Here is a 12476-nt window from a genome sequence, read left to right on the forward strand (position 1 = left end):
GACTTTAAGAGGGAAGGCCGCGCCATCAGGTTCTATCAAGATGTGCGTGCGGAACTGCCAAAGAAGAGAGCTGTCTTCAATAGACCCAAGGCCACCCTGTGTAAAAGAGGAGCCTGGTTCGGTGTGATCTACCCTGATCGGCCTAGAGTAACCTTCATTAAAGCACCGGAAGAGGTGGACGCTTACATTTAAAGATAACAATTGTGCATAGCAAGATTTATTCATTAGTTTATCCAACAGCAAAGAAAATCTATGAATTATTTATTTTACTGGAAACAATCTCTGAATTACCATCAGCTTTGCCACTGAAGATCCAGTGGTAATATATTTCAATTGACAAAATGTCACATTTTTACATACAAAACAATCATAAAATGTTTAAAATTCTTCGCTGGAAGGTTCAACTGACAACCACATTCCAATATTCAAAGTTCGCCAACCAAACAGTGATTGAGCACTGACGATGGGGGGGGGGGCATGGTTTGCTTAACCATTCTAATTCAGTGGCCTTAAAGACAGTTAATTTCATCCTTCTTCTTCTCGAGTTCTCTGCACGAAGGCAGGTCGGACTCATCCCGACGTCCTCCACTATGGGGAGGGCAGGGAGGTAAGTCTCAGCACCTCAGCCGGAATGGGGATCAAACTCCATGGTATTGGCACAAATCTGATCCACACACGGCCAACACCAGGTTGGTACTCTGGCCACATTATGAACGCATCTTCCTTGGCCATCAGATCCTGGAGTCGGAGTTGAACCCAGAGCTTCTGGCTTATTGGCTGGGACTCGACCCACTGCACCACAGGACTGCCAATTCTACCCTGCCAGAAGACCAAAACATTCTGCCATTGCATGGTACAATAGTCCTCTGAAAAAAAGTGCAACAACCAACTTATGAGCAACACCATATGAGCGGCACAGTAGCACAGTGGTTAGCACTGTTGCTTCACAGCGCCAGGGCCCCAGGTTCAATTCCCGGCTTGGGTCACTGTCTGTGCGGAGTCTACACGCCCGGTTTCCTCCGTCCCACAAGTCCCGAAAGACATGCTATTAGGTAATTTGGACATTCTGAATTCTCCCTTAGTGTACCCGAAAAGGCGCCGGAGTGTGGCGACTAGGGGATTGGCACAATAACTTCAGAGCAGTGTTAATGTAAGCCTACTTGTGACAATAAAGATTATTATTATTACACCATGGGAGACCTGCCAGTAATAACGAATAATGGCACTCAGAGTGCTCAGACACTACCTCCCACACTTCAAAGGTCACAATTAAAAGCAAAAATACGGAAAAACAGGAACCGCTATGTGGAACGTTCAAAGAAACGACCCATGATCACATTGGAAGCAAAATGTCAGCCTCTTAATTTATATGAAGATGCAACAATTTAAAAAAAGACAAAGCCAAAATCTTGAACTCCTTAATCAGTAATTAAGCTCCCAATCAACTTGCTTCGTTTACAAATCATTTAACAGAAACATCCTTGGAGAGGCACAGACCTAATAGCAGAATAATAGTGTGCTTTATACAATGTGATAATTCAGAGCTCAAACTGCGCATTAACCTCACACAAAATGTGCAAACTTGGTGTCTTTGTGCATATATTCACACTGGAACAGAGGTGATAGCCCGACTGGTGTATCACCAACAACCCACGAGCAGTCTCAAACTGATAAAAGATGGTGCTCTTTTAAAATCGTTCATTTGTGGCCTTATCCTGTCCTCGATTTTACACTTGGGTTAACTATTTTTTTGAATACACGATATAGATCGGTGATATTTAGTATCATGGCTATTTCCTTGTCAGTTCAACAGTGGGGTGGGGGTGGGGAAATGAATGAAACGTTCTTACCTGGAAGTGGAGGGCTCTTTCTGCCCCTCCTGAAACAACTCTGAGAGCTGAGGTGCTCCATTTACAACAGCATACAAAGAGGGTTTGTGGGATAAATGGTCCAATGCACTGCTGCTCACAGATTCCTCCAGCCCACCGCCCAGAGAGTCATTTGTGTCCATGCAGGGCTGCAATACCCGAGTGCCAGAGGCAGTCTCCTCAATCGCAAGTTCCATGAACTGGCTGCTTTCTTTGATTCTCTGCTGAATCATGGGGGTGAGGGGCGTTTCAAAGCTGAAGCCACATTCGCTCTCGTCCGTGGAAGAGATCACGTCCAGGGAGTCCAGGCTGTTGTACGAGGTGCCTTTCAATCGCTGGCACTCCATAATATGTTCAAACTGCGAGCTGAAGATATCAGTCACCTCACTGGGTGAAGTCCACGTACACTCAAATTCTGGCTTGTCCGTTACTGTCAGCAGCAGTAGGCTGAGGAGATAAGAGTCAGAAGAACAGTTAAGACAATTTGGGAAACCCAGCACATTTTATTCCTCTATAATACAGCTGTAGAAATTATCATCTACATCTCACTTATTATCTTCTCCCAGTAGTACCCATTACTTTTGGAACTTTGCTGTTCTATTTTATTCAACAAATACTGTATATCCCTCTTGTATGGAGGCTGGGCCATTGAATATGTTCCAGCCGGAGATAGACAAGGTTTTGATCGAAAGGGGAGTCAAGGGCTTTGGGGAGCAGGCAGAAAAGTGGAATTGAGAACAAGATCAGAGCAGCCATGATCTTATTAAATAGCAGGTAGGCTCACCGAGCCCAATATGGCCTAATCCTGCTCCTAACTTTTATGATCTTGTGAAGTAGATACTTTTTTTTAGAACATCGATTTTCTTCTCCAAAACTTTGCTTTTTTTCTCATTTTTAAGAAAAGATCATTTTGTATTTCCTTTTGTTCCATTGTAGGCTCTCATTCTGCACACAGATCAGGCCAGACTACTGAGTGGTCACACACAATAACTGGTCAGCCCAGTGGACGGTCAGACTGGACCATTAAGTGGTCAGCTCAGCCTGACCAATGAGTGGTCAGTGCACTTCTGCCAATAGCGCACTGTCAGTGCCATTTACGGAGATCACGAGCAACCGGATAGAAAATTGATTGGTCGTCTTGTTTTCCTTTCAACCCTATCTGGGATATCATGACTGCAGAGGAGACATCACTTAGGATCAGGAACTCACTGGGAGTCATAGACCACAAACCAAGTACAAACACTCAGTAACACCTGACCATTTTACTCTCCAGAAGACATCCCATTCCTGTTTGGATATTGTCTGCGTGCTGGGAGTACTTCAGTTCACTGCACGAATGATCATCATTTATATTTACACATTGGGGGGGTTGGTGGGGTGGGGGAGGGCAGGGTCACTCCTAGCCAAATCTGCTCATTTCACCCAACATCGACAAAGACATACTCTCCAATAGTGTTCACATAATTGTCATCAGAGCTGGGACTATTGATAATTTATTCCCCTGGAATGCAGAGGGGCTTGAGGGCAAATGTAGTTCTATTAACTATCAGTGCAGATAAAACCAGGGATTTTCCGAAACCACAAAGTTCATGAGCAGACCTCAATCAATTATGCAAGACGGTATAGCACAGTGGTTAGCACCGTTGCTTCACAGCGCCAGGGACCTGGGTTCGATTCCTGCTTAGGTCACTGTCTGTGCAAAGTCTACACGTTCTCCCCATGTCTGCGTGAGTTTCCTCCGGTTTCCTCACACAGGTCCCAGAAAACGTGCTGTTAGGTCAATTGGACATTCTGAATTCTTCCTCGGTGTACCCGAATGTGGCGACTAGGGGCGTTTCACAGTAACTTCATTGCAGTGTAAATGTGTAAGCCTACTTGTGACAATAATAAGATTATTAGATATAAACAATGGGAGAGGGTCTGCTATCAACAGCCACTGTTCCACCTACTTCATCTACCTACTTTCACCTATATCACCAAGAACAATGGTCTTCAAAAGTACAGGGAATTCTTATTCCTTCATAGGCAAGGCGACAGCCCAACCCCCTACTTTCTAAAACTTTAAAATAGTATTAACCATTGGGAATTTAATGAACTCAACCTGACAACATATGATCTGTCCACTTTAATACAAAATGCAGAATGCAATTGATCTTTCAATTTTATTCTGCAAATTAATGAGACCGGACATATTGTAATTATTTGTATATTGAAATGTTCATGACTGTGTAATCCTTTTATATGTAATTTTAAAATTTTTATCTTCACAATTTAACATTTGTTACCATGCTGATTTTTAAAAAAAATCAAGTATCTATCTACCAGCAGGTTGCAAAGTACAAAGTTCAAGGGCAGGAAAAGTCCAGCTGGTCGAGCAGTTTGCTGCACACTCGTGACGATTGCAGCTTTATGACCAATCACCACCACCGCCGTCCCATGCCGTGTGATTTCCAAGGAGAGGCAACAAAACTGGGGGGGAAAAGATGTACATTACCCTCGTAATTGAGGCTCAGTAAGCAGTTCCCCCTCAGCTGTCAAGGTTTCGAATCTGGTGGTGTTTCATTTTATTTGCTAGATTCTGTACCTCATACACACCCGACTGCAGTATGCATGGCTTAACCATGGCATAAACCATATCAGGGGTATATCGATGTACCATACTTGCAACTCACCTTTTTTCATTCATCTTACGGGATGTGAGTGTCGCTGGCTGGGCCAGCATTTATTGTACATTCCAGACTGCCCTCCATTTCAGAAGACAGTGGAGTGTCAACCACATTGCTGTGGATCTGGATTAGATTTGTTTATTGTCACAGTTAAAAGTATTATCCTGCTTGCAGCTCAGACAGATCATTCCGTACATGAAAAGAAAATACATAATAGATTAGTATGGTTATAGGAGATTTAAGAAGAGGATGTGTGAGAGAGCTCGCAGAGATCGCCACGCTCCGGATCTGGGGTCACATGTAGACCAGACCAAGTAAGGTTAGACTCCCTTCCCTAAAGGACATTAGTGAACTGGATGGACTTTTACTTGAAGAGTACCCACTTCCTTTTTTTCCCAATTAAGGGGCAATTTAGTAGGTGGCCAATCCACCTACCCTGCACATCTCTGGGTTGTGCGGGTGAGACCCATGCAAACACGGGTAGAATGTGCAAACTCCACACGGACAGTGACCCAGGGCCGGGATCGAACCAGTGTCCTCAACGCCATGAGGCAGCAGCGCTAACCACTGCTCCACCGTGCCGCCCTTCCAAATGGGCTTTTACGACAATCAACAATGGTTTACTGGTCACCATTTGTCTTTTAATTCCAGATTCATTTATTAAATTCAAATTTCACCAGCTGCCATGGTGGGATTCGAACCAGGGTTCCTAGATCCTGCCCTGGGTCTCTGGATTACTACTAACCCAGGGATAACACTTTGTCCTCAACATGGCGAAAGTTGGCAAAAGTTTTTTATTTTAATTCGCAAACAATGGGCGGGAGGAAATCAGATACTTGGCACATGTGGATGGTCAAAAGAAAACATGAAAGCTCCTTTTTGTTTTGCAAACATAAATTTTTGCCTATTCTGGGGCCAATATAAATGGCTGTGGAGTTTGAGTCAACCAAATTGGACAATTTCCTAAAACCAACTGGTATTTGGTGAGGACTTCAAGAGTACTTGGGACCATTCTTTCAAGACTGAGAATCTGAATGAATGTTTTTTTCTTGCACTGTTCTAGCACACCTTAGTTTAATGATAAAATCAGAAATTGTGAGCAGTGTTTTAAGTTATTAATGCTCTAACTTTTGATCCACTTGTCCCCACTGATTCTCCTTGATATAAAATCTGCTTGGTTAGATGCAACACAGAAACAGATACATGTGTAGTAATGTGGCATCATGAAGTTACCGACAAAAGTGCAGGGATCATCACAACATGAATTCAATGTAAGTCGCTAGTGTTCCACCACAAACCCAATGTCACCAATAGCAATCCTTATGATGTCACATGAGGGTGAGTGCTAAGCAAAATCAAGCGAGCAACGCTCATATATTAGTCAGGGTTTAGTAAGGCCGGGTTTTGAGAAATACCAGAAAATCTCTCCGTTACAGCATTTTGTTACATTTATGTTTGGTACTTAACCTATTCACAATTGCGAAGTTCAAGTGAAGCGGGGGAATTTCATTGAGGTGGTGTGATTGACATTGAACTCAACCATTGGAAAGGGTGGGATGGAATATAAAAGACCACATTGCTTTGGGAGTTAAAAAAAACTGGCAGAATTCACAGGTAAAGGTAGTACATAGAGCACACCTGAGGCAGTCAAGGATGAGCTGGTTGTTTGAGGGCGTGGGGGATAGTTGTGAGCGGTGTGGGAGGGGCCCAGCCAATCACGCATATATGATCTGGTCCTGCACTAAGTTAGTGAAATATTGGAGGTTGTTCTTCAGCACCATGTCTGTGGTCCTGCACGTGGATTTGGAGCCCAGTCCCCTGGAGACCATATTCGGGGTGTCAGACATGTTGGAGCTGCAGATGGGAGCGGGGGGGGGGGGGGGCAGATGTTTTAGCCTTTGCCTCGCGGATCGCTCACAGGCAGATCCTGCTGGGGTGGGTGTCAGTTGCTCCACCCTGTGCCTCAGAGTGGCTAGAGAATCTATTGAAGTTTTTGTGTCTGGAAAAGGTGAAATTTGCTTTTGGGGTGGAGGGGGGGGGGGGCGGGGGCAAGTGAGGGGTTCCACAAGAGATTGGGTTTGTTTGTACTACATTCCAAGGAGCTGGTTGCCGTCAGCTGTTAAGAGGGAGGAGGGATCAAAGTGGGGTGTTTGGTTGAGGTTACTGGGGGCGAGGGTTTGGGGCTTTGCTTTGTTTTTTCTTTGCTATGCTGTTTAAAATGTTAAGGTATTAACACTTGAATTAAAATATTTTCAAAAACAGAAAAACTGCAGAATTCCTCGCCCACTGTGATGCAGTCGCAATATCGAGTTATCGGGTAGATCCCATTGAATTATTTGAAGAAGGTGAAGGAGGTTCTCCCGATATCCATCGCTCAGCCGGCACATTCAAGTTGACCCGGCTTTTATGTCAGTGCTATTTGTGGGATCTTGCTGTGGGTACAAAGATCACCATGTCGGTCTACAAGGGCAGTTGTACACTTCTGTTTCATTAGGCATCTGAGGACATGTTGAAGGCTCTATCTTCTATCAAGTTAAATATTTGAGAATATTTAAAATTGCCAACAATATTTATTTATGCAAAATATGTTGTAAAGACAGGCCGTACATGGTTCAACCTTTCCATTTTTGAAGCTCCTGCCTCACCTGATCCTGAACATTTAAACATGGAAAGATTTTTCTTTTGGTCATATACATTTATTTTTGCTTTAGAAATCTTGTCTTACTGAAGACTGGTTACAAGGGGCGCATCTTCCCAAAAGGGAACAAAGTTTGTGAGCGAGCGGCTTTGGCCACGTGTTTCCCGGCACTCGCAGTGCTGAGAAACACATGGCCAATCAATACGACTTGCTTTGAATAAGGGGTCTAAATGGGGGACGCGCAGCCGAGGCAGCACCTAGCCCCGTTGTTACAACGGGGAGCTCCGGTCGCCGGAACTCCCCGTTGTAGCAAGAGCACACAAAAACAATCCCCGATCTCCCCCCAGCCCGAATGCAACATGGGAGGGTCCCCCACATCCCCTAACACCCACACGGGGCAACCCCGGCCCGATCGTACATGAACTAAAAGTTCCAACTTAGCACCATCAACCAGCCAGTGCCCATGCCAGCTGGCAGTGCCACCTGGTTTCCTTGGCAGTGCCAGGCTGGCACCCAGGTGGCACTGCCAGGGTGACAGTGCCAGCGCACCACCCTGCCCAAAGGGATTGCAGCCAGAGGGTCTCCAACCCCCTTGGGAGACCCCCATGAGTGCTGTTCCTTCTGGTCCCCATTTACGCCGCAGCAGTCACCCAGGCCATTTGTGGGGACCAGCACCGAATGCCACACACCCAAGGTCCCAGAGGCAAAGGGTTGAATCCCAAAGCCTCAGGTACCTCGGGAATCTGCACATTAGAGTAAGGCTTACTGCCTCGCTCTAATATGCAGTCTGGCCAAAACCTGACCCACCCCATTGTGAGCGGGATTCCCCTTGCAAAGTCTCGCAAGATTGCGTTGAATCTCGCGAGATGCTGCGAGCCGGGTAGATCTGCTGTGCCAGAGATGCTTTTCCGGCGCAGTGTGGTCGGAGGATCCCGCCCAATGGCAACTGGTCATGGAGGGCATCACAGTCAAGTTGAATTGTCTGATTGTCCAAAATCCAATAGATTTATGTTCTACACAAGAGTCAATAGGACGCTTTGGAGAATCATCCCCCCCCCCCCCCCCCCACACACACACACACTCCCATTATCTCTGCTAGGCTGGTGAGGTTTAGCAAAATGGGATAGAACTGGGGAGCCCCTCCCCCTCCCCCCAAACTAGGGAGCCCCCTCCCCCCACATACACACAGCTATGGAGGGAAGATTGGGATCAGCCACAGCGGCTACCGCAATCTGGTAGAGGTTTTCTCCAGGACATCACGGCAGAGGCCTCGGAGTAAATCTCTGTTGTTATGGGCTAGGGTTTAGAGAACCCCAAACTATATCATGGCGTTCACCTGACCCACAACTTTGTTTTTAATAAATATTTTTATTCTCCTTTTTCACATTTTCTCCCGCATTTACACCGATCAACAATAAACAATAATCAGCAAGATATGTCAATCCCCATAATAACAATGATCCCATCCGCCCACCAACCCCCAAACATCAGCCCGCATGTTTACATAAACAAATGACAAAAAGGAATCAGGGATTACCCATAGTCACCCTTAATCTACACAGCATCCCCCCCCCCCCCGCCCAACTAATGTTCGATGTTATCCAGTTCTTGAAAGTGCATAATAAATAGTGCCCATGACTTGTAGAACCCCTCCGAGCTTCTCCTCAGTTCGAACTTAACCTTCTCAAGGGTCAAGTATTCCAACAGGTCCCCCCGCCACACCAGGGCACTGGGTGGAGAGGCTGCTCTGCATCCCAGCAGGATCCGCCTTTGGGCAATCAACGAGGCGAAGACTATGATATCTGCCTCCGCTCCCGTTTCCAACCCTGGCTGATCCGACACCCCAAATATGGCCTCCTGGGGGACCCGGGTCCAGTTTCACACGCACCACCTTGGAAATTACCCTAAACACCTCCTTCCAGTACTGCCCTAGCTTTGGACAGGACCAAAACATCTGAACGTGATTCGTGGCCCCCCCCCCCCCGCAACGCTCACACACATCCCCTACTCCTTCAAAAAATCGGCTCATCCTCGCCCCCCTGAGGTGCGCTCTATTTACCACCTTCAGCTGTATCAGCCCCAACCTCGCACATGAGGTGGAAGCATTCACTCTCCGACCTGACCCACAACTTTAAATAGATTTTGGTTATGTGGAGCACAAGGGCCCACTTTACAGGTGTGATGCAAGAGAGCTAAAGTAAGTTTAAAACAAAACAATGTTTATTCTATGGATACAGTTAATATTTTATAAACACACAGTAAACATCTTAGCAACTATCAACTCAAATATTCCCCCTGCCCAAAGAATACAGTACTCTATAAGTAACCCTTAATCTTTCCTAGCAACATCCATAAGACAAATACCCTCTTTAACAAAGACAGCAGGTTTAAATTCTCTACTGAGAGCAGTTATCACTTTTAAATTAGCAAGTGATCTGAAGACATTCTTGTCATACAGAGATCAAAATTATACCTTGTTTGGCTGGATGCAGCTCCAACTCTGAAAACGAAACTAAAACACAGACACACACCAGCTTTTTGCTCAAAACGAAAGTAAAAAGCCACAGACCAAAACCCAGCTCCACTCACACTCTGACATCACTGCAGCTATTTGATAAACACCCATTTCTTAAAGGTACACCCACTGCGGCCATTTGATAAACACCTATTTCTTAAAGGCACTCCCACATGTCACTGTCCTGTGCCCTCAGCCCAGGGAAATTGGAAGACAAACCGCGAAGAGGAGAAAATTTAATGGAAAATGGTCAACAAATGTATAATTTTGTTACAGTTGTAAAAAACATTTTATGGTGACCAATTAACTTTTCTGGATTGAAGAGCCACTGCTCAAATTTCCACAGCACCTCCACCAGCTAGCACCTGACTTCATCTATAAACTAGTGATTGAACTGCAAGGCCTTGCACTACCTTGCATCTGATGGTAATACCATCCACAACTTGCACTTGAATCACCATATCATCCACAAACTAGCAGCAGAATTAACACAGTATTGGTACTCCTTAAATCGCAATGTTATCCACTTACGCGCATCAAATTTTCACATCATCCGCGAGCTAGAAGCTAAATTACCACTATGCTCACTAATTAGCAGCCAAATGGACATGCCATCATCCAAACAGCACTCAAAATAACACACCATTAACTAATTAACACCCAAATGGGCAAACCATCCATTAACCTGTGTCCGAATCACGTCATTCACTAACCCGCACCTGATCCATGCCAACCATGAGCTAGACCACCTACTAACTAGCCCCTGATTCACAACACCAACCAACTACCATCAGATTCACCTCATCGACCAACGATTCTGTGTTGCACATAAATGCTTGAATTTTAAGTATAGGAAAATATTCATAGAATCATCGAATCCTTACAGTGCAAAAGGAAGCCATTTGGCCCATCGAGTCTGCGCCAGCCCTTGGAAAGAGCACCCTACTTAAGCCCATGCCTACAACCTGTCCCCGTTTGGACACTAAGGGGCAATTTAGCATGGCCAATCCACCTAACCTGCACATCTTTAGACTGAGGGAGGAAACCCACACAGACACAGGGAGAAAGTGCAAACTCCACACAGAATTGAACTGGAGCTGAGAGGCAGCACTGTTAATCACTGTGCCACCATACTGCCCTAAGTACTGAGGATGTGCTGCATTTATAAAAATTCAACAAGCTTCCGTTTTTGAATAGACTGTAACCCACCTAATCGTCTTTGCAGGATGTTCCTCACCTCAATCCTTCAGAAAGGCAACTTGTGCTGGTTGATCCAAATTACTGTTCCAAGCAGCACACCAAGTCAGACAAAATACTGATCATCCGTCTGATCTTCCAAGGGATGGGATCAACAGTACTGACTTGTTCAATGCAAGAATGAAGAGGGAAGAATGTTTGGAATATGGAGGTCTCACAACAGCAGTGAACATAAAAAAGCCAATGTCCTTGGGTCCTATTGTATTGCTGGCAGTGCACACAACCCCAGCACCCAGGTTACCCATCGTCATGGATATCAGCCTAGTCAGCAATGTCCACCCCTCCCCTCAACAGGATGGACTTATGCATAAAAGGGGAACCCTAACACTGGTCCAGTGAGGTAGTCAAACCCTCTTGAATCCAGTGTCTTATTTCTACAGCAAGTTCTGGAGCCCTTGGCCGTACTTGGGTCGCAGCTGCCATGAACTCTGTTGGACATGAAGGACCAGGTTCACTATGTAGCGCAGAACCTCCTCCTGAGAATAGAGCGCTGGTCCGCTCCGTGGCTGTGATAATCCCAGAGCAGCCTACTTCCATCCCAATTTCAATTCCTCCAGTGATAATCCATCCCAGTTGTGCCTGACCTTCAACAGGAATTTCAGGTCCAAAGGATTAATACTTTGGTTAGAGACCTTGATGCCAATAAAGGCCAGGATCTGATTTGTCAAACTGTCCTTTTCTGCTAACAAGTCAATTCCAAAATGTAATTGTCACCCTAGGTTCAATGGGTACAGCCCTTGTCTTGGGACTCAAAATAATCATAAATTCAAATTCAAATCCAACTCCAAATTAAACCTATAATCCAGGCTGACACTCCAATGGAGTACTGAGGATGTGCTGCATTAATAAAATTTCATTCATGGGATATGACAGTGTCATTTATTGCCCGTTGCTAATTACCCTCGTGAAGGTAGAGGTGAGCTATCTTCTTGAATGTAACCAAGAAGTTTGAGAGACTAATCCAGAGGGGAGTTAGGAGTCGACCGCATTGTCGTGGATCTACATTCACATACAGGCCAGACCAAGTATGACACATTTCCTTGTCTTGAGAACCAGATGGATTGTTAACAACAAATTAGTAGCTTCCCGATCACCATTACTGATATTAGCTTTTTTATCCTGTTTTTTAAACTCAATTGAACTTAAGATTCTCCAGCTGCCGGTAGCTCAGAAAGCCATTTCACTTACATAGCATTCGGATCACCCAGGTCATTGCTCAAAGTGGAAAAAAGTGAAACAATTCAGGTGCATTTTACTCCTCGCTTTTGTGCGTTCTTGTTGGAATTCCCCATTTCCTTTGCTTTTCTTGACATTTGGGGGATTTCTTTTACACTCCCTTGGTTTTATTTGACGTCACCTTTCCTACTTCTGTTTATTTCGATCCTGTACTAATGTCCATTCTGTGCAGAATGGTTCCATTTTCAAGGAGGCGGCTTTGGTCCATTGTCTAGGTGGGGATGGGCAGGCAGTCCCAGGGAAAAGGGAAGACTAAATTCTTTGACAATCTAGAATCTATAACCTTTTCAGCATGT

At 45.2% G+C, this 12476-nt stretch overlaps 1 protein-coding gene and 1 long non-coding RNA gene across 12 annotated transcripts in view; one reads left to right on the top strand and one right to left on the bottom strand.

Annotated features, from left to right (window-relative positions):
• The window catches only part of LOC140408350 (uncharacterized), a 32042-nt gene extending 24832 nt beyond the window's left edge, over window positions 1-7210 (top strand). The window contains exons 2-4 of one of the 4 annotated variants that reach the window (XR_011940093.1): window positions 4194-4380; window positions 5717-5805; window positions 6797-7210. This is a non-coding gene — a long non-coding RNA (uncharacterized lncRNA). The remainder of the gene's footprint in view (window positions 1-4193; window positions 4381-5716; window positions 5806-6796) is intronic. The other 3 variants (XR_011940091.1, XR_011940092.1, XR_011940090.1) reach the window with 3 other exon arrangements.
• LOC140408348 (PH and SEC7 domain-containing protein 1-like) overlaps window positions 1-12476 on the bottom strand; it is a 613055-nt gene that overhangs the window by 189296 nt on the left and 411283 nt on the right. For all 8 annotated transcript variants that reach the window (XM_072495423.1, XM_072495424.1, XM_072495425.1 and 5 more), the window contains one exon: window positions 1851-2315. In XM_072495423.1, the coding sequence (XP_072351524.1) occupies window positions 1851-2315 (465 nt within the window). The remainder of the gene's footprint in view (window positions 1-1850; window positions 2316-12476) is intronic.

Source organism: Scyliorhinus torazame, chromosome 3 (genome assembly GCF_047496885.1).
Source record: "Scyliorhinus torazame isolate Kashiwa2021f chromosome 3, sScyTor2.1, whole genome shotgun sequence".
Lineage (NCBI taxonomy): Eukaryota > Metazoa > Chordata > Chondrichthyes > Carcharhiniformes > Scyliorhinidae > Scyliorhinus > Scyliorhinus torazame.